Genomic DNA, 27999 nt, shown 5'->3' on the forward strand with positions numbered 1-27999 from the left:
CCTCTAATGATTTTCTTCTTAAGTCTTGAGATCTTATGTGCGTTTAGCTTCTTCAGATTGACACGACCGTTCTTTAAGCTTGCTCATTCAATTATGATTTTTCAATTGTACAGTGTCTTAACAATTCTGAATCCTTATTTGTCTCACTCAATGCCATATTGATCTTTTCTACATCGATTTCGTTGTATATTTTATTTTTTATAGAAATGACTGAGTTTATGCATCATGTTTAACTTAGATATTGGCTACTGCGTCAATTTTTCTTCCATTGAACATTTTATGACATTGAAATGGCGCAATAACGTTTAGTGTCGCCTCTTACTCATAACATCCAGGTGCAAGGGCAGCTTTTTATTCACCAATCTTTACCACCTCAAGCATCACCGTATATTGCGGAGATTTTTGCTATAAGGCAAGCATTATTATTCATAAAATAATCAAGGATAAAAGAAGCAACTATTTGTACGGATTCGCTTTCTACCCTGTTCTCTTAACTTCACATTGAAAACCCTACAATTGGTATATTCAAAACATTCGCGAAATAAGTTACGATTTAGACATGAGTAATGTCAAAGTAATGTTTTTATGGGTTCCAGGTCATATATTACATACGACAACGTACAGGCTGATAAACTTGCCAATGAAGCTGCTAATGTTTTTGGCTTATCATATCGTTTATCAGTACTCTATTTACTGTAGATTTATGGGGAGAAGTGGCGGAACAGTCATGGAGCTCTGTATTGAAAACTGGAAACATGAGTCCCAGTGTAAAGGCAAATATTTATTTGAGATTTTGCAGACTATCCCCAACATCCATGGTTTTCTACAGGTTCTTACACACGACGACATATAACCAAGACAATAAGATTAAGACTCAACTAGCAGTTTCCCGCTGGCTCCGACCGCAATATACAAAGTATGATGTTGATCGTTACTATCCTTACGGATGTATTTACGAAGTTTCGAGTTAATGAAATAAATCACATGATCTGCTATGGTAATAGAATGTAATATCATTTCAACAAAACACTTGAAAATACATCACACAAAGAAATTGAATTAAATGTTCCTTGGAACAACACTACGCGCCGAACTGTTAAAAAGTCCTTCAATGATCTTCGTCATGGAGACAAATGTACTCCTTTTCTCAGAATCTACTAATTTAAGTAGTTATTACCTAAAAAGAAAGCGCTTGATCCACTGAGTGTTTTTAGACCAAACCAAACTGCATACCTCAATTAGAACGAAATATATGATTGCTTCTATGAGAAAAACTGTTGAAGAAATGAGACATCAAATTGAATGTGCACTAATTACTTTCCTCACAATCAACCAATTTGAATAGTTAAGAGCTGAAATGAAAGCGCTTGATCCATTGAGTATTCTTAGGCCAAAACAAACGCCATGCCTCAATTAGAAGCAAAGATATGATTGCTTCAAAGAGACAAAAAATTGAAAAATCAAATAATTTGAAGAAGGCAGAAGTTAAGTGATGTATAGTACCTGATGGCAAATCTGTGCATGAATAACTTTCAGTTAAAAAATGAAGGAAATCGACCGGATAGAATGGCCTGAATTTATTTTTCATAAATTATTTTAATATATAGATCATGCCTGCAACCCTGAACATTTATTCGGAATGAAGGTGATCTGTGCGAATATCTGTGAAGGTTGTAAAAAAGTCGGCACAATCAATCACGTTGTGTTCCTATGTTAAAAAATTCAAGCATCAACGGAACAAATTTTTTCAGAAAATAATGAAATTTGGTTTTCAATTGCCCTTGAATGTCTCTTGGCTATTACATAACACTACTTCAGAGCCTCTAGTCCATTTCCTTCAGGAAAGCAAACCTACAGTATCTTTTTACTAATATGACTAACACCCTTCTTTATATATGATTCGGTCTTGTCTGTTGGTAGTTAAATGCCGTGAAGAATCACACTGTATCCTTGTACATTATGATCCTACGTTAATTTTATACTATGTAAACAGTCATATAGGTCCGGCTTTAGTGGTTATGCCCTTCCCCTAGTTGACTAATTTATTCCGTAAGTCCTTTAATTTACACACTGTATTCATCAAAGAGGGCCAGTGGCTGGATGGAGGTTATTCTGCGGAGTCCAGTAACGATCAAGAAGAAGGGGAGGAACAAGAAGCCTCTTACTTATTCTCTTTTGGGCATGCCACCCAGCGCTCTTTTAATAACTGTCCGTACAATCTGGAGTTGTCAGTTTCTAATGTGCGGACCAGCCGGGAAAGCGGTGCGCAGAACACAATGACGTGAATACTCGCGCCAATCGCAGCCAGTGAAGCTTTGCTGGGCGAGTACAGTCTTTCTTATTTTGCATCAAATACATATCGCACATAAACACAGTTATCGGCCAGTAAACGGAATGAACAGTCCTGAAACACCACAATAATTAATGCACTGTTTAAAATCATTTCTTTAAACGAGAAATTCTTTACTGCCACACCAAACCCCATCAAGGATACCCTAAGTAAATTTGTACAAGTAAAAATCGGAGTACCCCAAACGAACAGTGTTAGGACCAATTCTTTTTTTGTTATTTATCAGTGATCTGTGTGATCTAAACTGCAATGCAAAAATTAACTCATATGCTGATGACAGGGGTGAAACTTGGGAGGACACCTTCAACAGAGCTCAAGAAACCCTATTCATAGTTCAGTAATGGATAGACAACCAACTACTTACTTTAAATTAAAATAAAACAAAATTCCTCTGCTTCTCGCATAATAAAACAATTCAACCCTCAGACAATCTATCATTAAGACTCCACACACCAACTTGCAAAACTACTGAAAGCTACAGCTGTTGTACTTTACAGAAATCAATAAACGTTTCATATATATGGATAATTAGGTATAGTTACCTGAAATGGAATTTTCATGCATTAAGTTTGATCATTAAACTTCAGGATAATTAGAAATATTATTTCAACAAAAGCCTTGAAATATGCTTACTTTGCCTTAGTTCAATCGCAACTGCAATATGGAATTAACAGTTGGGGTGGAATACTTTATTCATACTTGGATCAGGTAAATACATGCCTGAACTACAAATTGAAAGTCATGTACAAAAGCCACTGATTTTTCCAACATATGAACTGTTCCAGCAAGGCATAGTACTTAACACACGGCAGGTATTTGTGCAGTCAGTGACCCTATATTTGCATAAACATTTAAAGCTCTCCTGCAAATAACGCAAGTAATTAATTTGCACTTTACTCGGACAAAGAAATCTAAGTTGTCTAGGTCCACGGATATACAATGCATTACCTGCGGACTTGATTAGTGATAACCAGAATACCCTCAAAAAATGCTATTCACATGGCTCATTAACAGTTATTAGGTACAAAGTAAATCAAATTTTAAATTTGCAATATGTCTATAATATTTAAATCAACTAGCACACTATTCCTCTCTACTAAGAAACCAACCTTCTCCTTAACCCATAACTCTCATTTCCAGCTTCCTGCTTACTACACCAAATGTAGAAAAAACTTTCATAAAATTAGCACAATAGGCCTATAACCAAAATGCTAATGGAGTAAATGCTATTCACTAGATGACATCATGTACATAATCTAGCTATTGTACTCCTGAAGCCCACACACAAGTTTACCTTATGTGGGATTCACAATATATCTTTTACTACCTCTCAATCAATCAATCAATCAATCAATCAATCAATCAATCAATCAATCAATCAATCAATACTGATCTGAACTTAGAGCAGTCACCCAGGTGGCAGATTCCCTATCTGTTGTTTTCCTAGGCTTTTCTTAAATGATTTCAAAGAAATTGGAAATTTACTGAACATCTCCCTTAATAAAGTATTCCAATTCCTAACTCCCCTTCCTATAAATAAATATTTGCCCCAATTCGTCCTCTTGAATTCCAACTTTATCTTCATATTGTGATCTTTCCTACCTTTAAAGACGCCACTCAAACTTATTCGTCTACTAATGCCATTCCATGCCATCTCTCCGCTGACAGCTCGTAACATACCACTTAGTCGAGCAGCTCGTCTTCTTTCCCCCAATTCTTCCCAGCCCAAACTTTGCAACATTTTTGTAACGCTACTTTGTTTGTCGGAAATCGCCCAGAACAAATCGAGCTGATTTTCTTTGGATTTTTTCCAGTTCTAGAATCAAGTAATCCTGGTGAGGGTCTATACACTGGAACCACACTCTAGTTGGGGTCTTACCAGAGACTTATAAGCCCTCTCCTTTACATCCTTACTACAACCCCTAAACACCCTCATAACCATGTGCAGAGATCTGTATCCTTTATTTATGATCATATTTATGTGATTACCCCAATGAAGATCTTTCCTTATATTAACACCGAGATACTTACAATGATCCCTAAAAGAAACTTTCACGCCATCAACGCAGTAATTAAAATGAGAGGACTGTTCCTATATGTGAAACTCACAACCTGACTTTGAACCCCGTTTATCAACATACCTTCGCCTGCTCTCCTTCTCACAACATTATCGAGGTCACGTTGCAGTTGCTCACAATCTTGCAACTTTTTTACGGAATAACATTACCCGCAAAAAAGCCTTACCTCTGATTACGCCTCTTTACACATATATTATTGATATATATAAGAAAACATAAAGTTCCAATAATAGTGCCTTGAGGAATTCCCTTCGTAATTATTATAAAGTCAGAAAAATCTTCGCCCACTGTAATTCTCTGAGTTCTATTTTATAGAAATATAGCAACCCATTCAATCTCACTTTTGCCTAGTCCAATTGCACTCAGTTTTGCCAGTAGTCTCCCATGATCCTCCCTAGCATATGCTTTAGAGAAGTCAATCGCGAAACAGGCTATTTGACCTCCTGATTCCAAGGTATCTGCTATATCTTGCTGGATTCCAACAAGTTGAGATTCAGTGGAATAACCTTTCCTAAAATCAAACGCCTTCTAACGAACCAGTTATTAATTTCGCGAACGTGTCTAATATAGTCAGAAAAAATAACTTCCCATGCAACGCATGTCACACCTACTGGCCTGTAATTTTCAGCTTTATGTCTACCCTTCCTTCCTGTATACACAGGGGCTACTATAGCAACTCTCCATTCATTTGGTATAGCCCCTTCAACCTAACAATCAAATAAGTACTTCAAATATGGTACTATATCCCAAACCATTGTCTTTAATATATCCCCAGAAATCTTATCAATTCCAGCCGCTTTTCTAGTTTTCAAATTTTGTATCATATTGCAAATGTCATTGTTACCATATGTAAATTTTAATACTTCTTTAGCATTAGTCTCCTCCTCTATCTGGATATTATCGTTGTAACCAACAATCTTTACATACTGCTGACTGAATACTTCAGCCCTTTGAAGATCCTCACAAACACATTCTCGTTGTTCATTAATTATTCCTGGAATGTCCTTCTTGGTACCTGTTTCTGCCTTAAGGCGCGCTCCCACCTAGTAGAATGAAATCGAATCTAACCGAACAGAATTTGTTTTTAGCATGTGTTTAAATGGGAGATAGAGATGGCGATCGCCACGAGTCGAATCTAATCGAACCGAACGGAACGGAATTCTCTGCCAAGAATATTTTTCGACTAGCGGAGAGGAATCGAACAGAATTATCAAGATTCTTGCAACTTCGTAGACGGTCGGGTCGAGTTGAAATCTTTAGGACGACCATTTGGCGGCAAGCCGGCAAATGTGTGCCAGCTTCAGCTGGAGAGTCAGCTGTTTCTTTGATTGGTCGGGAATGTTCTGTTTTGTGATCGTTTATTTAACTTATTCATACTAGACACGGAAAAACGTATTAGTTTAGTTCAAAAATATAATTTCCTCCACTACAAGACCCACGAGCATTACTGCAACAACGTAAAAAATAAAGCCTGGGAGGATATAAGTAAGGCTATGGAAAACCAAACTTATTAGAATATTCAATTTTGTGGTAGGTTACTGTAGTCTGTATACGATTTATTTCATAATTTTTGTTGACTTCATCACAAAATCATGTTATGTGGGAGTCCACATACAGTATATCAGTACGATGATTGACATCACATCTCACATAGGATGTAATGTTGGAGTCCACATACAGTATATCAGTACGATAATTGACATCACATATCACATAGGATGTATCTTTAAGTGTTCATTATATTTTCTGTGAACGATTTTCTAAGTGGCATTTCCTAGGTTTTAAACTGTCGTATGTGTGCTGTGCGGTTAGGGTTGCGTAGGTGTGAGTTTTCATTCGGGAGATAGTGAGTTCGAAACCCACTGTCGGCAGCCCTGAAGATGGTTTTCCCATTTTCACACCAGACAAATGCTGGGCCTGTACCTTAAATAAGGCCACAGTCCTAGCCCTTCCCTATCCCGTCGTCGCCATAAGGCCTATCTGTGTCGGTGCGACGTAAAGCAAATTGTTAGAAAAAAAGGAATGTTGAGGCTACCTCGATTAATGATTTCATCCTCCCACGGGACGCAATCTACTGCGATAAAGTAGTTTTAAAAATGATCACGGCCTCCCATTGCATCTGATGTAGCATTTCCTCCTGCAAAATTGAATTTTTCTGTTAAATTCTACTATCTGAAATAGTTGTTGAAATTGCAATACAGTAACTCTGAAGTAGGCCTACCGTCGAAACTTAGCTTCATCGCGCATTCAACATTCAAATAAGTTTGAACACTCTCCTTTTGGCTATCTTGTTAATTTCATGCCCCCAGAAACTTCTCCGATCTCTCATAATTTTCTACCTCCTCACACCTTCTGTCAGACCGTCCATTGCAAGCCTGTGAATTTTCCCGTGTAGTTCCGTTCGATTCTGTTCCGCTAGATGTGAGCGGTCGAGTGGAAATTTCGGCTGTTCGGTTCGATTCGATTCCACTAGGTGGGAGCGAGCCTTAAAGGTACCTATGCATACCCTTCCAATTTTCACTAATTGTATATGTATGATATTGACCGTGAATAAACATGTTTAAAAGAATAAAATAGTGTTAAGAACAGTGGCGAAGCTATTAGTTAATTAATGGGTAGGTAGGAAATCTTAACTTAAAGTTTCTTGTTGAGGAGTTCCATAAGTCGAGTATCTTGGTCGTAAAGTGGTCAATCACACGGCCCTTCAATACTTGATCACTCATCAATTCCTCCACAAGCATTTTCTCGACAGAAATGGTACTAAGACTACTGAGTCTTTCATTGTTCATTGAATTACGCAAAAATGTTTTTATCCTCTTCAGAGTGATCATACTCCTTACGGAGGAAGCCGTGACCACAGGAAATGTTTTTTGCGAGCGGCTTTACGCCGCGCCGACACATATAGGTCTTATGGCGACGATGGATAGGAAAGGCCTAGGAGTTGGAAGGAAGCTGCCGTGCCTGGTGTGAAAATGGGAAACCACGGAAAACCATCTTCAGGGCTGCCGACATTGGGATTCGAACCCACTATCTCCCGGATGCAAACTCACAGCCGCGCGCGCCTAATCGCACGGCCAACTCGCCCGGTACAGAAAATGTTAATATTAAATGAATCAATTTTAACACTTCCTCATACACTCGTTCGAGGTCATTGAGGACAATATAATGTAAATTTTTTGAGGGGACAAATGTTTTTCTATATCGGAATAAATGTTAATCAATTCATTTTCCAATCTTTCCCTATCTTAAATGTTCATAAAACTGCTCAATTCAATAGCAGGGAAGCTCTCTTTGTAAAGTATGAACTGATTTGGATCTAACAACTCAACAAACCAGATGCTTTCAAAATCGCCAAACCGTATTTCCATTTGCATAATAAAGGTGCCACCACCAAACAAAACACACGTACTTTACCGTCAAAATACTTAATATGTTAATAGCCAAATTAGGCATACATCTTTTGTATTTGGCTTCACACTTCTCTTCGTAAGTCCAAGATGAGAACGGTTTACGTTTTAAAGAGTTCAAAAGACTCGTTAAGTTCCCGAAGGGGGCCTACATCACATATCATTTCAACGCGATTTTCAAACGGATGATGCCAGTCTCGTTTTACGCAACTAACATTCCATGTCTGAATTGTTACAAATAAAGCCAATAACCTAATGCACGGATTTCCCACTAATTCCAAAGAAAAACACACACTTAACAATAGGGTACCGGTACTTCATTGTCATCTTCGCGCTGGGAATTACTACGCTCTCAAATAACACAGGAGGCTTGCCTCCTGGGGTCTAGACCTTGCGGAGAGTGAAGTGCGGGCGGTAAACCTAACTTCCCTCCACCACCCCGCGCCTCTCAACAAGCTGACCGAAGGGAAATAAAAAACAAAAAAAATCCTGGGCGAGACAACTTACAGACTGCTTCCCTGTCAGAACAAGTGGTCTGCTGTCGCCATCTAGCGGGACGATCAGCGAAGCACATCATCTGCTGTCATCATGTAGCACATATCAAAGAGATTATTGTTGATTTAACACAATAACAACAGCAGATAAATTTGTTACGATATTTATGTTTAATCATATTTCTTAGGGTAGGCATTGCCTCAAATGACTCCAAGTAGTTTCGCCACTGATTAAGAAACACACGTTCTTCTTCATATGATGCCTGTGAATCTATACTAGCGCTCGTTGTTAGGAGCGTATCAACCCGTATACAAATTTGTCTTTCAGCAAAGATACGAGTTCCACGTACCCGCCACCAGTGTTGTCAATTTAGCTTTTTTCAAGCTAAATCTAGCGTATTTAAACCAACGTTTAGCGGCAAAAAATCAATATTCCCGCTGTAGCCTTTTCCCCGCTAAATCTAGCTTATTTCATCCAACGTGCCTCATGTGACTTGGTGATGGTATTCCCCCAGTTATGAAGGAAGTTTTACTATCTCTCTCTCTCTCCTTGTGTTTGTTTCTTGTATGTCATTGATGTGATAGCAACAGCGGAACTAGCTATCATCGCTTGGACATGGTACGTGAATCACCCCCGGCCCAGCGGGAGCATGCGATGTGCCTTTCTCTGCTAATCCTTATCGCCCGATGACCGCTCAAAACTTGAATATATCTGACCAATATCTACTGCTTTGTAAGATTTCCTTTACCTATGTAATGACAAACAACTAGATAAGCCCTCCCTAATTCTCACAGATGTGGAAATGCAACTCTATATATGGGTACGTTGTACAATAAGACGAAAATGCAACACCATATTTGGTCATGTTCTGAGAGTGCGGTGTGACTTGGCCTGGCTAATTCCAGCGATAGTAGATAACGGCTTTGTTACTCCCTTTGGCTCTTCACGTGCGTTTTGAAACACTATATAGTTCCACGTGCGGGTTGAATTTGTGCTAGTGAGTGTTCATTTAGCTGTGCAGTATTATTAGTGTTATTATTATTAATATTATTGTTATTAAGTTATTATTATAATCAGTCTACCTATATTTTTGTGAAACGCCTCCAAAATATCAGCAGTATTTTCGGAAAGAGTGGCTTACAGATCCTGCTTTTTGAGAATGGCATTTAGAGATTCCGGGTGACAAAAACAAAGCCAGGTGTAAATTCTGCAAAGCTATTTTTACCGCAAAACATAGTGATCTTGTTCAACATGCTAAAACGAAAAAACATATCACAGCATGTAGTGCATTTAGCTCCTCAAAAAATTTAGATCAACTCGTTGCGTCAAGTAGAGATAATGAAAATTTAGGGAGTGCTGAAGCGTCTCTCTCACTTTTTTTTTAGCATGCCATTCGTCGATACTGAGTATTGAAGACCTTGGCGAACTACGCAAATCAAAATTTAATGACAGTCCAACAGCAGCAATCCTCCAGCTGCATAGGACAAAGTGCAGTGGGCCTTTTAGAATAATTATTGATGAGTCTAACGACATCAATTACTAAAATCTTGGGGATAGCAATTGTGTATTTTGGTGTTAAGACTGGAGGACTAACATCCACATTTCCATCTTTTTCCGAACTACACGGCAGCGATTCTGAATCTATCACCGCTTGTGTGCTGAAAACATTGAGAGATAAACAGTTAAACATAGGCAATTTAAAAGGGATTGGTGTCGATAATGCCTCCGTCAATAAGGGGGTTTATGCCAAATTGCGCAAGGGATGCCTAGGGCTTGTTATGATACGTTGCGTATGCCATTCATTGCAGCTGGCAATTTCTTCAGCTGCAGATTGTCTTCCTACAAACCTCGATTTTTTCGTTCGAGAAACGTACAACTGGTTTTCCCACTCAGCTGTACGTCAGGGTACGTACAAAGCTTTGTACGCTGCCATAAATGAAGGTCATTAATCCAACAAAATTGTTCAGGTATGCCAGACCCGGTGGCTTTCAATTGAAAGTGCTGTTGTTAGATTAATTGAGCAATGGCTTGAAGTCAAGACTATGTTTAGCAAAGCTAAAATTAAAGAACAGGACTATACTGCCTCATTATTGCACACTATGTGTGATGATGAGAATAATCTTGCATATCTCCTGTTTCTTCGACCAATTTTAGGAGATGTTCAAAGGGTAAATAAATCGTTTGAATCTCAAGTGGCAGACCCATCTAAATTACTAGAAGATCTAGCAATTTTAGTAGAGGGCATAGGAAGAAGATTCGTGCTTCCAACGTGTAGGAAAGACTTCCTTACTGATAACATTGAGTCTTACGTAGACTGGCATGCCTACTTATGTTACTAGGTAGAGGAAAAACTGCGAGGATTGAAATTGTCTCCAGAGGAAGAAAAAGAATTCCGGAAGAGATGCATCATTTTCTTGACAAAGCTACACGGAGAACTGCAAGCAAGGCTTCCGAAAAATGTTAAAGTTTTGAAAACTATATCTACGTTATCGGTTGCAAATTCTTTGCGTGTAGTGAGGGAATCTCTCATTCCAGTAATGAGATATCTGAATATCCCCGCTGAAAAAAATCACGAAAGCTGATTTTCAGTGGCATAACTTAACGGTAAAATGGAAAGAAACATCGGTAACATAACGTTTCTGGCACGAAGTGACTAATTATAGAGATGCTTCAGGTATTAATCCCTTTCAAGAATTAGCGGACGTTGCAACGTGTTTTCTTGTGCTGCCTTGGTCCAATGCTGAAGTGGAGAGACTGTTTAGTATGATGAACATCGTGAAAAATAAGTTACGAAATAGGATGGGAACAGAATTACTAAACTCTATTGCAGCAATTAGAGCAGGGCTTCGTCGCATCGGGAAGTGTTGCAAAAACTACCAGTTTCCCCCGGAGGTGTTACGCCAAAGTAGGGACAGCAGCTGCTTATAGGGGTGATCCAAGTGGCATAAAACCTCGTGCTGGTACTACACAGCAAAGTTCTGCAGAAGCAAGTGAGGAAGATGCTGCTCTGTCCCTTCTGTTCCCCGAAAATTCAGACAGTGATCTTGAGGATCCCCTAGAACTTCACTTATAAATCAGGTAACTGTAATACAAATAATTTCGTTAAAATATAACTGAACTTGTGTTATTCCTAGTCTTCAGTGTAGAATTACCAGATTGTATGTCCTCCCCATATTTTTAGGTTTTGACCTTAAAATATATCTTGCATTATTTATGATCCCATCTACGTTTTCTAGGAGGAATTAATACCTCGATTTACGGCATTCCAAATTATACAGTGCACTGACTTATCAGCAAGTTCTTTAATTTATTGCAAATATTACCTTTTGTATGATGTAACATATGCATAGGCCTAATTATGTTTTATTTAGTCTCCATCATAGAAAGATACTCATTTATAAACATTCTTTTTAACTTTCCAATATTAAGAATTCTGTTGCTTGGCAAAATGAATTGAAAATTAGAGGTTCACTAAACGTTAATGCTATAACTTAAATGATACTTTGTATTTACATATTTGTAGACTAGTGATAAACCTTTCATGCAATCGTTGCACAATCTCTGGGTCTGTACTCTAAAAAAATTTGTATAGACTGTCTTTCCCATCTTTTTGTGAAGATTTATCTTTTTTTGTGTGTGTCTAAAACCAGTCTGCCAAGACTAGCTCAGTGTACACAATTAAAAGTGCATGGTTTGCAGTTATAGTAATTTGCTAATTGAACAGAAAAAATAACAATTTAATTCCCTATCCAGTAAGCAGTGCTACAGAAGTTTGGCTTAATTTTTTAACTTTTTCTAGTTATGATTTAGCTTTTTCTAGCTTATATTGGATGATGATCTTGCTTGTTTTTGTTTGAGTCATCAGTCCACAGACTGGTTTGATGCAGCTCTCCATGCCACCCTATCCTGTGCTAACCTTTTCATTTCTACGTAACTATTGCATCCTACATCTGCTCTAATCTGTTTGTCATATTCATACCTTGGTCTACCCCTACCGTTCTTGCCACCTACACTTCCTTCAAAAACCAACTGAACAAGTCCTGGGTGTCTTAAGATGTGTCCTATCATTCTATCTCTTTTTCTCGTCAAATTTAGCCAAATCGATCTCCTCTCACCAATTCGATTCAGTATCTCTTCATTCGTGATTCGATCTATCCATCTCACCTTCAGCATTCTTCTGTAACACCACATTTCAAAAGCTTCTATTCTCTTTCTTTCTAAGCTAGTTATCGTCCATGTTTCACTTCCATACAATGCCACGCTCCACACAAAAGTCTTCAAAAACATCTTTCTAATTCCGATATCAATGTTTGAAGTGAGCAAATTTCTTTTCTTAAGAAAGCTCTTCCTTGCTTGTGCTAGTCTGCATTTTATGTACTCCTTACTTCTGCCATCGTTGGTTATTTTACTACCCAAGTAACAATATTCATCTACTTCCTTTAAGACTTCGTTTCCTAATCTAATATTTCCTACATCACCTGCCTTCGTACGACTGCACTCCATTACTTTTGTTTTGGACTTATTTATTTTCATCTTGAACTCCTTACCTAAGACTTCATCCATACCATTCAGCAACTTCTCGAGATCTTCTGCAGTCTCAGATAAAATAACAATATCATCGGCAAATCTCAAGGTTTTGATTTCCTCTCCTTGGACTGTGATTCCCTTTCCAAATTCCTCTTTGATTTCCTTTACTGCCTGTTCTATGTAAACATTGAAAAGGAGAGGGGACAAACTGCAGCCTTGCCTCACTCCTTTCTGGATTGCTGCTTCTTTTTGAAAGCCCTCGATTCTTATCACTGCAGACTGATTTTTATACAGGTTGTAGATAATTCTTCGTTCTCGGTATCTGATCCCTATCATCTTCAGAATCATAAATAGCCTGGTCCAATCAACATTATCGAATGCCTTTTCTAGATCTACGAATGCCATGTACGTGGGCTTGTCCTTCTTGATTCGATCCTCTAAGATCAGACGTAAAGTCAGGATTGCTTATAAAACGAGAATTGTGTTGGCAACACTGCCCGCCACCCGGTGTTAATATTCATCTCTGGTGCGTGGTGTTGTCAAAACAAGTTGTGCATGAGGGATTGTTTTCTTTCGTGCGGGATGGAAATCCTTATTTTAATTCTGATGTCATTCGCTCTGAAGTATGTAGAGGTGTTTACATTGATGTAAACTCTTTCCGATACACCCAGCACTTCTGCAGTATACTTTTGTGTTTTGATAACTGAATGACATGTCTATAGAAAGATCAAGGACAAAGCCGAGTTCTAAATTTTAAATACAGTGTACGTATTCGGCTTTTCGTCGTGGAGTTCATTAATTTCGAAAATGGCAGATCCAACCATTCAAACATTCTGTTGCCATTTGGCCAATAATACTGATAGGGCAGTGAATGTTATGGTAGTCGAATTTAATTCGGATTCATATAATACAGTCTGTTTACTCTCTTCGTGTGTTGGGATCTTAGGAGCTCTATATCAGGTACATAGGCCTAATCAGTTGTCTAACTTTGTGTCGTAAGTTACTAGAGGTGTGCACATATTTCTGTGAAATATTTAGAATTTGTGGACTGAGTAGCTTTTGCGACGTGATACCCGGAGTATCGGTGGAACTGGTCTTACCTTGACTCCCACCCCGCTTAAGGCCGTATAGTTTTAAATAAGCCAATACTGCTCATTTCCCCATCACCAATGCCTCATTCATACATATAGTACGCGAACCTTTTCTTGATACCAAGTTCCGATTGAGCACTAGGGAGCTCGGGTATCAAGAAAAGGTTCGCGTACTGTACATTTCTGGTCAAATTGACACTTGTACTGTTGTTGTTTTTTTGCTAGTGGCTTTACGTCGCACCGACAGAGATAGGTCTTATGGCGAGACGATATTGGTAGTGGAGGGTATTAATGAAGGAGCATCTCTTCCCTAGTAGGCCTAATATTGTGACTGTTAAACTACAGAGTATGTAAGTACCTACGTAAGTATAGTACGCAAACCTTTTCTTGATCCCAAGTTCCTGTTCAGCACTATGGAGCTCAGGGATCAAGAAAAGGTTTGCGTACTCTACCTTTCCTTCGCCAAGCCAGCCACATGGTTTTGAGAATTAAATCACTCCAAGCCTGTTATGTTATACGACTTAATTTAATGAACATTAAGCAGTTTTTATTGATTATGAACCTCGATGATGTGGGCATTTTACTTCAAACATCTCACACGCATTGATTGTAAATGAAAGTGGGTCTCTATGTTAAATAGAAGTGATAACCACAAAAGCTATGGTGCCCTTGGGAGTTGCAATTAGGTAGTACTATTTCAGATTTCAGTGATTTTCAGTGGCTATCCTGACTTATGATGTTCCATATTGATCCTAGCAGTATATTTTGCTGATATATTATAGTCAAATACACTTATAACTTACAAAAATCACACTGAAGTCATAGGATGGGCAGAAGAATTGGAAATGTTCTTAATGATTTGTATTTCTTGCTATTTGTTCTACATCACACCAACACAGACAGGTTTTATGGCAATGATGGGATAGGAAAGGGCTACGACTGAGAAGAAAGCGACCGTGACCTTAAGGTACAGACCCAGCATTTGCCTGATGCGAAAATGGGAAATCATGGAAAACCATCTTCAGGGCTGCCGACAGTGATCTGTTAACTTCTATAATATAATGTGCAAAGTACATTAAAGGGTTAATGGATGGGTCAGTATTGTGGTGGAAAGAAAGCAGCATCTAAGAGTAATTTGTTAAAAAATCTGAGGTACATAATTTCCTTATCAGTTAAGTTGATGCAAGAATGGTTCTCTTAGTTTATCTTTAGGCCTATGTCTTTTTGCCTTCTGTTAGAGTACCCATTTACTTAACCATTGGACCAAGGAGCGCAAATGTGCTCCTCCCAACTCTCGCTAAAATTGCTAGGAGCGTGATTGCGCACTTCTCGCTCGTGCCTTATTACCTGGGCGTAAAGTGAGTGGCATTCTTAGCATACGCACTATAAATAGGTGTGACACTATGCGGGTTAATTTGAATTTGAGTGTACAGCTGATTCAGTGTCAGAGTTCCTCTATGTGGTGTGAGTGGCTCAGGTGGAAGAGTGCTAGCCTTCTGAGCTCATATTGGTGAGTCCACTGGTATTTGAATATGCTCAAATATATCAGCCTCATGTCAGGTAGATTTACTGGCATATAAATGAAATCCTACGAGACAAAATTCCAGCAGCTAGGCATCTCTTAAAATCATAAAAGTAGTGCATATAAAGATGGTATAGGCTACTATTTGAGATTTTTAATATACATTTTTTTGTAATTCCTCGAGATATTTATTAGCAGCTGTACAATTTGAAAAGGCTTGTTGCTTCGATGTAGCCGGCTGCGTGGTGTAGGGGTAGCGTGCCTGCGTCTTAACCGGAGGCCCCGGGTTCGATTCTTCGCCAGGTCAGGGTTTTTTACTGGGATCTGAGGGCTGGTTCGAGATCTACTCAGCCTACGTGATTACATTTAAGGAGCTATCTGACGGTGAGTTATCAGTCCTGGTCTAGAAAGTCAACAGTAACGGCCGAGAGTATTCCTCGTGCTGACCACACAACCACCTCGTAATCTGCAGGTCCTTGGGCCGAGCAGCGGTCGCTTGGTAGGCCAAGGCCCTTCAAGGCTGTAGTACCATGGGGTTAGGTTAGTTGCTTCGATGTATATCGCTGTTGTTTCTGCAGAGGTGCTGGCCTTCTGATCCAAACTTGGCAGGTTCAATCCTGGCTCAGTCTGGTGGTATTTGAAGGTGCTCAGATACGTCGGCCTCGTGTCGGTAGATTTACTGGAATGTGCTCCTGCTGGACAAAATCCCGGCATCTTGGCGTCTCCGAAAACTGTAAAAGTAGTTTGTGGGACATAAAGAAAACGATAACATTACTATTAGAGTCAAAGTTTGCAAAATTTTTGTAACACTACACTTTTGTTGAAAATCACCCAGAACAAATTGTGCTGCTTTCTTGTATCAAGTAATCCTGGTGTGGGTCCCATACACTGGAACCATATTCTGACTGGTGTCTTACCAGTTTACATCCTTACCACAAACCTAAATACTCGCATAACCCTGTGGAGAGACTTTTAACCTTAATATACAACCTCATTAATGTGATAAGCCCAATGAAGATATTTCCTTATATTTACATGTAAGTACTTTCAATAATCCCCATGAGGTACTTTCTCCCCATCAGGACAGTAATTAAAACAGAGAGGTCTTTTCCTCTTGGTGAAGCTTATAATCTGACTTTGTCCTGTGTACCATCATACCATTATCTGCTGTCCATTTCACAACATTGTTGAGGTGTTTTTCAGTGTTCTCCCCAGAAAATTTCGTCAGCTGGGTGGTAGGAATAAGTAGCCGGGTGGGGAATACTATGTAAAAAATGAATATGATAAAATTTCAATTTAGTTCCCTCAAGGAATTAATAATATCAATGCCAAAATTGAACTATTTTAGTGTTATCACAAACTAGACGTAACAGAGTATTTTGAACAACTATGTTCTACAACTTGTTCACAATTGTATACCACCGGGGCTTATTACTCGGTTTGTGACCTTGGCCGGAATCGAGTACCCGCTTGCGATTCAACGCTAATACGGACGCCGCTCGCACACAACACTCCGTGATACTCAAGCTAAACATTTGAATTTTGATGTAATTATGTTGACAATAACATAGATTTATAATTTAAATAAACAGTTTTACAGTATTTGCATTTTAATTTGGAACCCCGAATGACTCAAATATGTATTAATATTATGTGACTAGCTTGTATCTAGGTTATGTTAGCCGGGCGGTCTGTAAAAACAGCAGGGCTGTGCGCCCATTAAAAGGGTCGTAGGGAGAACACTGTAACTTAGTTAATTCTTTATGCAGTAGAACATCATCAGCAAAAAGCCTTACGTGTGATTCGACGACTTAGTAAGAAATCAGTGTTCCTTGCGGGATCCCCCTTTTAATCATTACAGGATCAGAAAATGCTTCACCTACTCTACTTCTGAAAGATTACACATTGTAATTTGCAGTATGGATCACAATGATTAGATCATGCAGAATAAGGAAATGGTTTTGAATTTGCCAGTAAGTTTTAACAAATGGATAAGTCTGCCTCCCTACCGATGTTGATGTTGGAAGGTAAGCCTAATGAATGTCCTAACCTAATTAGCATGTATTCACCATGTGGGGAAGCAACATTATTACCATTGGCACTGTGGTCATTGTTGACAGTGGAACAAGCTCTTTGGCTAGGTGATATTCACTGGTGACTCATTTTGTACCCTATCTTTTGAAAACAGATGTATATATGAGATATGAAGAAACCATTTGAACCTCTGAGACAGCTTCGGCGAGTGTGAAACATTTGCTAATGTTAAGAGGTTGTTGCTGCTAGACAAAACGTGGAGAGTGCGGGTATAGTAGGAGAGTAACTGCTGTTAAGTTCCCACCTAGTGGTCCTGGTTTGCATCTTGATCATTGTGAATGGAATGTCACTTCCCACTGGCTGTAGGATGTGTTCCAGATGGCACAAGGTTTATAGTCCATTAGTACTTCAAACTGGCCTTTTGGTTTTGATACCCCGAGAAATCCTTGACACCACTATGCTCTAGAAGACAGACAAGAACTAATTCTTGGAGAGGAGGTCTATAAAACCTTGACGACGTGTTCTCAGTTCAAGAACAACAACAGGTGAATTGTAATTAAACCTTTAAAATACTTTTTTATCTACAGCTTGGTAATGTTATTTTTAAAGTAGAGTGCAGCGTGGACACTTACATTTAATCCATTGGCTTGATAAAGACACAATTGTAAGCTTTGTAAGAATTTCTTTTTGAATAATGTTGAGTTTTTATTCAGCAGACTTACATTTTCTATCATTTTATCAGGAAATAAGGCATTGCAAATTAAATCCACTGATTATATTAAGTTCATAATCATTTTTCATAATCATTCGTTTTAAATTCTAATCAGTGGATACATTTTAAAGTTTTAATTTTCTTGTTATTGGCAGTTGTTCGACATGTGGACCATAATCATAGTGATGTGGTTCGAACATGGAAGCGGTTGAGAGAGACAGGAACTATTGATGACTTGCGTCGCACAGGTCGTCCAAAGTTTACGGCTGCAGTCGATGACCATTACCTTCGATTTTCAGCTCGGAGGAATGCTGAATGCAATGCCACTGTGCTAAATAATGATCTTTGATCGGCCCCAGGTCGCTGCATTTCAACTCAAACCGTCCACGAGGCACAACTTCACTTTCAACGCCCACAGTGAGGTCCAGCTCTTGAACCTAGACATCTGGAGCGTGGTACAGATGTGGCCAACAACACACTGAATGGTCTCTTCAGAATTGGCATGAAATCCTTTTCACGATGAGTGTCACATAAGCATTGTTCCTGACAACCTTCAGCAACGTATTTGGAGGCAGTCTGGTCAGGCTTCGCAACTCGGACACACTGTTCAGCCCGTGCTTTGGGGTGGCATTATGTGGGGCCACCGTACACCACTCCTGTATGATACAAGGATGATACCCTCCAACCCATAGAGACACCGTATAACTAGCATTTCATAATGGTTGATAATGTGTAGATCCATCGTATGCGATTCTCTTTAATGACTTCCTTCATTATCACGGTATTGCTTGACTAGAGTGATCACCGCGTTTCCAGACATGAACCCTATCAAACAAGCCTGAGATAAATTAAAGAAGGCTGTTAATGGATGTCTTGATTCACCAACTACTCTGCGAAATCTATGCCGAATCACCATTGAGGAGTGGGGAGACAGTTTTGGACAAACATTACCTGGATGAACTAGTGGACAGGGGTTGTGTTACCCAGTATTAAAGGTACTGATGTGTGCTTTATTCATTATCTCCAATCTAGAAAGCAAAGCTGTATTGTTGTAGAGGCTCTAGTTTGTTGTTTTGTTGGGCAATAAATAACACTGATATGGTGCCTTTGTACGTGTCTTTTTTTTTTATTATCAAAGAGTCTGAATCTCTGGTCCGAGGTGATGCAAGACTTTTTTGATGTTTGTAAATAAGAGCACATTCTCATGTTTTACTCCATCTGGCCATAGTACAGTCATTGCAGAGTTGATGACCCAAGCTATAATCAAGCAGTTTGTGTGATCTAATTCTTTACATGCAAGTAGACATATTTCATATATCTCATATCACTACGTTCACAATGGAACTAACACAGAGAACTGTACTTTTATCAACATATATCTATATTTTCTTCCCACTCACTGATTTCACTTGGAACTTTTTCATTTTGGTGTACTTGTTGAAGAAATTTTTCAAGGTGGATTTTTTATTTTCATTAATGGAATGCCGACCACACTAAATGCTTTGCAGAAATCTAATGGAAATTGTGACTGGCATTTGGGGATTGCATATGAAAAAAATGAGAGTTGCTTTTGGGACATGTGCTATTGTTGTTTGGGTACTCTGAGTAGCTCAGATGGTAGAGCTTTGGCCTTCTTAACTCAAGATGGCAGGTTTGATCCTTGTTCAGTCCAGTGGTATTTGAATTTTGTTCAAATACACCAGCCTCATGTCGGCAGATTTACTAGCTACGTAAAAGGACTACTGGACAAAATTCTGGTACCTCAGCATCGCCGGAAACTGCCAGAAATAATTAAAGCAAATATTGAGACAGCAGCAGAATTGCTGCAACCCCTGTTGGTAAGGATCTGGAATGAGGAGAAGGTACCAACCGAAGCGAAGAAAGATTTGATTGTTAAAACATCAAAGAAAGGCGATATTACTAAGTGTAATAACTAGAGGAGAATTACATTGTTGTTTGTACCCAGTAAGGTGCTTTCAAGGATCATTTTAGACCAGGTGAAGGACATTGTTGAATTACTCCTTAGGGAGGGACAGGCCTGCTTCTGCAAGCATCGAAGTTGTTTTGACTTCATAAATACTCTGAGAATTATTTTGGAATAGAGTGCAGAATGGCAAAACACCCTCTATCTGACTTTTATCGATTTTCAGATTGCCTTGGACTGTCTGAGTAGAAGAGTTATGCGACAAACACTTGCGGAATATGGGATGCTATCAGGTTCTGTTTGTTGGAGAGCTTACTGAGCCTATAGATGTGACATCTGGGTTTCTTCCTCCAACACTCTTCCTGCTTGTGATGAGGAGGGTTAATAGAGGTTTATGGGGCCTACAAGACAGGCTAGAAGACACTGACTTTGCAGATGACAGCTACCTGCAGCTTCAAAAGTTCAGAGTCATGGAAGAGAAGATTAAGCTATTGAAGAAGGAGGCAGAGGCTGCTGAGCTTAAATTAAGTTTTAATAAGGCCAAGGAGATGAGGGTCAACTCCAAGATTGATGATAAATTGTCTATACATGTTACCGAGCAAGTTGGCCGTGCAGTTAGGGACGTCCAGCTGTGAGCTTGCATTTGGAAGGTAGTGGGTTCGAACCCCATTGTCGGCATCCCTGAAGATGGTTTTCCATGGCTAACCATTTTCACACCAAACAAATGCTGAGGCTGCACCTTAAATAAGGCCATGGTCGCTTCCTTCCCACTCATAGCCCTTTCCTATCCTACCATCGTCATAAGACCAATCTGTGTTGGTGTGACGTAAAGCAAGTTGTAAAATCTAAATCTTGGGAGTATTGTTACTATAACTGCAGTAGCAGAAGAAGACATTAAGAGCTGTATCAGGAAAGCTAATGGTGTCTTTGTTCAACTGTACCCTTTTTGGAGGAATAGGAACATTGGTAGAAGGACCCTGTTACCAAGTTCTCTTTTACGGTTGTGAAACCTAGAAAGTCATCCAGAAGACTACTAAACAACTACAAGTCTTCATGAATCGCTGTTTTGAGTCGTATGATCAACAGAAGATGGCCGGATGTCATATAAAATGAAGATAAATGGGAGGAAGTTAATCAGCAGCCAATTGAAATCCAGATAAATGAAAGTGGCATTGGATAGGCCATACTCCTATGGAAGCCCACTGAAGCAGTTGAAAAGACAGCACACGACTGGAACCCCCAAGGTGCTCGAAAATGTGGCTGTCCAAAGAAGACGATTGAGGAGGAGTGCCTAGGAATGGGAAAATCTTGGAATGAAGTAAAGAGTCTGGCCAACAATTTGACCAAATGGAAGTATTCCATGGAAGCCCTATACTGCAAGAGGAGCAACAGGATAGTAGGACATTAAACCAATAACCTTATTTTATTATTTTGTTGTTCAACCCATATAGGTTTGTTTTGTAGATGCTGCAAAACATGGCTCTTTCTTGCACATTTGCCTGATGTTTCACAAGCTTTGCAAAATAAGAGAGTCATCAGTAGAAAATACATCACCAAACTCTTATATGTAATTGTTCTGATGGTTTTTAATCCTGCCAGTTCTTTTGGCATGGTGAACTGGGAAATGTTAATGCTCTTGCACCACTTGCAGCGAATACTCATCCTCAGTGGATGAAAAAAGGCAGACTCAGGTAACAACCTACTGGAGGCAGAGGCTGTCCTTTTAGAGCCTCTTGGAATCCAGCATTCTCACGCGTTTCCGCATTTCACAGTTAAGGAACGGATGGGGGTATTGCCGGAGCCTCTCTTAAGTGCCCGACCATGAACAATTGGAGCCACAAATTGGGAAGAAACACACTCTCTGAGAAACAAGTTTGAGGTCACTGCAGGACATGCAGTAGAATTTTTACGATATGGGGTAATAATAATGGTGTGTGGCCTCTGGAGAGGCCTAGTGAAGGTATTTTGATTTGACGCCTGTAGGCGACCTGCGCATCGTGGTGAGGATGAAATGATGATGAAGATGGCATATACATCCAGTCCCCGTGCCAGAGGAATTAACCAATTATGGTTAAAATTCCCGACCCTGCGGAGAATCGAACCCGGGACCCCTGTGACCAAAGGCCAGCATGCTAACCATTTAGCCATGGAGCCGGACACGATATGCGGTGAAAGTATAAGACGTCCAGAAAATATTGTTTATTGAATGTGTCAACAGTTTCAGTGCAATTTTGTAAGTTCATTTCAAAAATCATGTAAATGGGCATTTATAAGGTGCTATGCACAGAAATAGGCAAAATAATATTTGCAAACATCCCTAGAGCCCGTTTATGAACTTCCTTTCTTTCTCTTGGTTTAACGTTGCACTAACATATCGAAGATTTTCGGTAACGCAAGGGTGGGAAAGTGATGGGATTATGAAGGTAGCAGCCATTTGCCTGGTGCGACCCAAACCGCATGGCTAACGTGCCTGGTGTATGAACTTATTTTAAACAAGCTCTTTTTAATTGTATAATATATGATAAAGTTTTCCTAACATCCACTCTCTAGTTATTAGATATATTTTATGTTATGAAAAATGCTTGGAATTTTAACAGCAAACTCGTTAAGGCAACAGAGCATTCTCACCAAATAGGTACAACAGTTTCAATCATTGTCACAGCTGTTGTCTGTGTTGTCTTTTCATTCTCCCAAATTCTTGTAGAAATTATGGTACTGCCTCTTCACTACACCATATGACTCAAGACCCATAAATCTGCCAGATTCTCCTTCTTTATTTTTAATGTTATTGGGAGTTCTTTAACATGCCAATAAATTTACTGGTACAAGGCTGATACATTTGAGCACCTTCAAACACCACCAAAGTAACCTGAGATCAAACCCACCAACCTGAGGTCAAAAGGGCAGCATTCTACTGCCTTAGCTACTCTCTTATTTTTACAGGTCTGTGATATGTAAAAAACTCAACTAACAAGTCAAAAAATTCCACCTTTCCAGGACTTTAATAATGTTTGACTATTCTTACATTAAAAGAACATTAATCTATTTAAGAGCGGTATGTGTTTAGTTTTCTTTTGAAAACATCTTCAGCTGTGTTCATAGTTCAAGATTACTGGACAAGTTGGCCGTGCGGGTAGAGGCGCGCAGTTGTGAGCTTGCATCCAGGAGATAGTGGGTTCGAATCCCACTGTCAGCAGCCCTGAAGATGGTTTTGTGTGGTTTCCCATTTTCACACCAGGCAAATGTTGGGGCTGTACCTTAATTAAGGCCATGGCTGCTTCCTTCCAACTCCTGGCCCTTTCCTATCCCATCATCGGCAAAAGACCTATCTGTGTCGGTGTGACGTAAAGCCCCTAGCAAAAAAAATTAAATACACACACAGTTTTTTAAGCCTTTTCCCTGTTTAGGACAAAATATTCTTTACACTGCGTTGTTAATTGTATGTTTTTATGAAACCTGTACTTCGTGTGTGAGATGGTGAGTTCAAACCCCCCTTGTCGGCAAACCTCAAGGTGGTTTACCAGCGTTTCCCATTTTCACAATTGCAAAAGAAGGCAATAATCAAAAGAGCTTAGACTTTTTTAGGACAGCAGAACAGATTTTGAACTCATATGGTTTTACTTACAATAAATATCACTTCTAGCAGAAACTGTATGTGGTGCCACATTGATATGGGTCTGATGACTACATGTTTGGTTAAAGATGGAGAAGTGGAAATGATAATACTGTCCCTAGTAAAGGTTTATTTTGGAGATACAGAACATGGGAAAATGACTTGGAGATATGTTTTTCTGGCACTCACCTAGCGAATCCATTAAATAAACAGGTAAATGGAATTTTGAGATATGTCTCTCTGGTTCTGAGTTGTGATTCACTTCTCTTCAGTTTTCTTATGGTTTATTTCATTTCTTCTGGTATAACCCAAAACATTCTCATGTCTGTCCACTTATAAGTGACATGAGATGTACACTGACTTAGCAAATTTCATGGGATAGTCACCTAATAACGTGTGGGGCCTCCTCTGGCCCTGCGAACTGCAGTGAGACACCGTGGAAGTGAGTCGACAATTCCCTGGTAGTCCTCTGGACGCAGCTGACACCAAATCGTTTGCAGAGCGGCCGCCAATGCTGGTCTGTTCATGGGTGCAGGATCCATGGCACGGAGCCTGCGTTCCAGGACATCCCAGGTATGGTCGATAGGGTTCATATCGGGGCTCCTGGGTGGCCATGGCAGTCGTTGGACCTCCGCTGCATGTTCCTGGAACCATTCCTGGGCAACGTGGGAGCGATGTGGCGGCGCGTTATCATCTTGAAACACCACAGAACCATCTGGGCGCTGGAAGGCCAGAAATGGGTGGAGCAGCTCAACATACCGCGTACCATTCAAAGTCTCTTCCAGAACAACTAGGGGGCCCATTCCATACCAGGAAAATGCACCCCAGACCATAACAGAGACACCACCGCCCTGGACCACACCTTCGAGGCAGGCGGGATCCATCGCTTCATGTGGTCTGCGCCATACACGGTGCCTCCCATCGGCATGGTGCAGTTGAAATCGTGATTCGTCCGACCATATCACGTTACGCCATTGTTCCAGTGTCCATCCCTGGTGACTGGCGACAAATGCGCGTCGTTGTGCCTGATGATGTTGGGTTAACAGTGGCACCCGTGTGTGGCGCCGGCTCCCATACCCCATAGAACCCATGTTCCTACGGATTGTCCACTGGGAGACGTGTCTAGGACAGCCTGTGTTGAATTGAGCCGTGATTTGTCGCATGGTTGCCTGTCTGTCACTATTGACAGTCCGTCTCAGATGTCGCCGGTCACGGTCATCGAGGGTGGCTGGACGGCCGGTCGTTCATCTGTTGTGGACGGTGACACCCGCATTCAACCATTCACGATACACCCTGGACACGGTCGATCGTGTAAAGCCGAATTCCTGCACCACTTCCGAAATCGCACTTCCCATCCGTCGGGCACTGACCACCATATCCCGTTCGAACAGTGTCAGCTCAGGACGACATTCCATGTTACACCGGTCACATGCACAGCCACTGCTCACAAGGTCTCCTATACAACTGCCGCTGGCACAGGGGGCATGTGGTGCGCAGACAACACACTTGCGAATCAGTGCTCCGCTATCCCATGACATTTGCTCAGTCAGTGTAATATGGTGTGTAATCTGACATGAAGTGATTTAAGTAGGCAACTTCAGATTAAACCAATACAAAGAAGAGAACCATCACCCACCGGACTGATGAGACCTACAGTGGCTTGTGATATGTGACGTCTCTGTTACGCAAATATGCCTGCTCCACTTTTATGTCACAGGTTACATCCAGATTAGTGGCTAGCCACGAGAATTTCTCATTTGCTTCTATAAATCACTAAATGCTTAATGATGGAAAATAATCAACACTTATTAATTTTATCAGTCTTATAGAGACACCGTACCGTACCATACTGTACCTCATCATAGAGATGCTTGACCGTCTCGTTGCTCTTTCTGTAAAATGACAAATGTTTCCAACTCTTTAAACACATTGAATGCACATTTGCATACCTTAGCTTGCCAGTAAAAGTGTACCAAAACCATATTTTACGGTGCTGTTCATTAACATGCCGACCCCACATTCTCGGGGTAGTGAGCTAGGGATTTTTACCTGGATCTGAAGTTCACTTGGCCTGCATGAGAACAGTTGAGGAGCTGAGATAGCCAAGTATAACAGCTGAGAGGATTTATTGCATCACCTTGTAATCTGCAAGCCTGCAGGCTGAGTAACGTTTGCTTGATAGGCTGAGACCAATCAGGGATTTAGCGTCATTGGGATGGTTTGTTTCTTCATTATCAACATTAATGATATTTTCTAACAACAGAATATCCTCATCTTCTGAGGACAGCTTGGTAACAATTCTAATGAAATGCTTCATTGAGCATTAAGTAACATGCAGACTGTGTCGTTGTTATGCATGTGTCATTTGCTAGATCATCTGCCATATCACCTTGTTGGGAATCTGAAGAATTGCTGGATTGGCTGGTCTACCAGCACACATGTACTTTATTCACTTGATGTATACAGAAAAACAATATTTTATTAACATTCACCATCCATGCATTAAGTTACATTCAAAAAGAGGTGTTTTCCACAACAATCCAAGTGCTTTTGTTTTATATGAATAAAACCAACTTAACACATTAAAGGAAAAAATTCTGTACGGATCTCGGTATACTCCAATTTTTGGATGACCGAATGAGTGGCTGCATGATTTTTGTCAAGTAGCTGTCAGCTTACATTCGGGAGATAGTGGGCTTGAATGCCTTTGTCGGCAGTTCTGAAGATGTTTTCCCATGGTTTCCCATTTTCACACCAGGCAAATGCTGGAGCTGTACCTTAAGGCCACGGCTGCTTCCTTCCCATTCCTGGCACTTTCCTATCCCACCATTGCCATAAGACCTATCTGTGCTGGTGTGACTTAAAGCAAATTGTAATCTATATATATAAAATAAGAGTTTTGTCTGTAACCGAGATCGATAGCTGCAGTCGCGTAAGTGCGGCCAGTATCCAGTAATCGGGAGATAGTGGGTTCGAGCCCCAATGTTGGCAGCCCTGAAGATGGTTTTCCGTGGTTTCCCATTTTCACACCAGGCAAATGCCGGGGCTGTACCTTAATTAAGGCCACGGCCGTTTCTTTCCAATTCCTAGGCCTTTCCTATCCCATCGTCGCCATAAGACATATCTGTGTCGCTGCGACGTAAAGCAAATAGCAAAAAACAAAGAAAGTTTTGTCTGTACATTGCTCAGTATTTAAAAAGGATGGTATTTCTGTATCAGTCGTGCCCACAGTAACAAGGAAATGCAATTTTTACTTTCCTGTAATTTCTGTCTGTATGTATGTACACGCATCACGAGAAAACGGCTGAAGAGAATTTAATTAAAATCGGTATACAAAGTTGGGTAATAAGTCGCTACAATCTAGGTCATAAATAATTTTATTCACGCTGAATTAAATGGTACTTTAGGGGTAGGCCTAAAATTTAATTCCCAAAGAATTATGTTATTAGTGGTCGTATAGTTAAATACTACATAACTAAAGTTGTATCGTATTATATTTCTAATCATTTTTGTCTTATACATTGTTACCATACCAGATATGATCAGAGATATTCATGAATTTGGATTTTTGTTACTAAGTCCTTATCAGCGCCGAGTCACGAGAAAATGGGTAGACAGGATGTAATGAAAATTGGTATGTAAAGGCGGAGAATAAGGAACTACAGTCTACACTATAAATAATTTTATAAGATGCCCTAAGATCACAGAGTCGAAAGAAAACTAAATGTGAAGGCCTACAATATAGAAAGCTCATAAAATTGATCAACAGTAACATTACATTGACCATTGTTTGTTGTGATGTGCTTTGTTTCCTGTTGCCACTGATCTCCGATAGATTGGATTATTGCTGCGTATCGAGTATTTCTTTAATTTGCCTTGCGTCGCACCAACACAGTTAGGTCTTATGGTGACAATGGGATAGGAAAAGGCTATGCATGTGAAGGAAGTTGCCTTGGCCTTTTTAAAGAAGTACTATTTGTTCGGGGCGTCGACCTATAGAGATCTTTTGCCCTTACTTGCACCATATGTTATGAACCTGTGTGTAATTGGAATTGTGGAAGTGTAGAGTGTTGAATGTGAGGAAAGAAACATTAAGGAGGGCACAAACACCCAGTCTCCAGGCCAGGGATATTAATCATTTACAGTTAAAAACCCCTGACCCGGCTGGGAATCGAACCCGGGGCTGCCGGGGACAGGCGGATGCGTTGCCCCCTACACCGCGGGGCCGGACGGCCTTTGCCTTAAT

The 27999-nt window shown here is 40.0% G+C and overlaps 1 protein-coding gene across 3 annotated transcripts in view; it reads left to right on the top strand.

Annotated features, from left to right (window-relative positions):
- The first annotated feature begins 13350 nt into the window (after positions 1 to 13350).
- Positions 13351 to 27999, top strand: part of LOC136863312 (G-protein coupled receptor 143) — a 221260-nt gene continuing 206611 nt past the window's right edge. Inside the window, exon 1 of one of the 3 annotated variants that reach the window (XM_067139700.2) lies at positions 13351 to 13383. Coding sequence is in view for 1 of the 3 variants with exons in the window: in XM_067139697.2 (XP_066995798.2) it covers positions 13665 to 13817 (153 nt within the window). In the remaining 2 variants the exon portion in view is untranslated. Of the gene's footprint in view, positions 13818 to 27999 lie in introns of all 3 variants that reach the window. The other 2 variants (XM_067139697.2, XM_067139699.2) reach the window with 2 other exon arrangements.

The sequence above is a fragment of the Anabrus simplex genome, chromosome 2, assembly GCF_040414725.1.
Source record: "Anabrus simplex isolate iqAnaSimp1 chromosome 2, ASM4041472v1, whole genome shotgun sequence".
Classification (NCBI taxonomy): domain Eukaryota; kingdom Metazoa; phylum Arthropoda; class Insecta; order Orthoptera; family Tettigoniidae; genus Anabrus; species Anabrus simplex.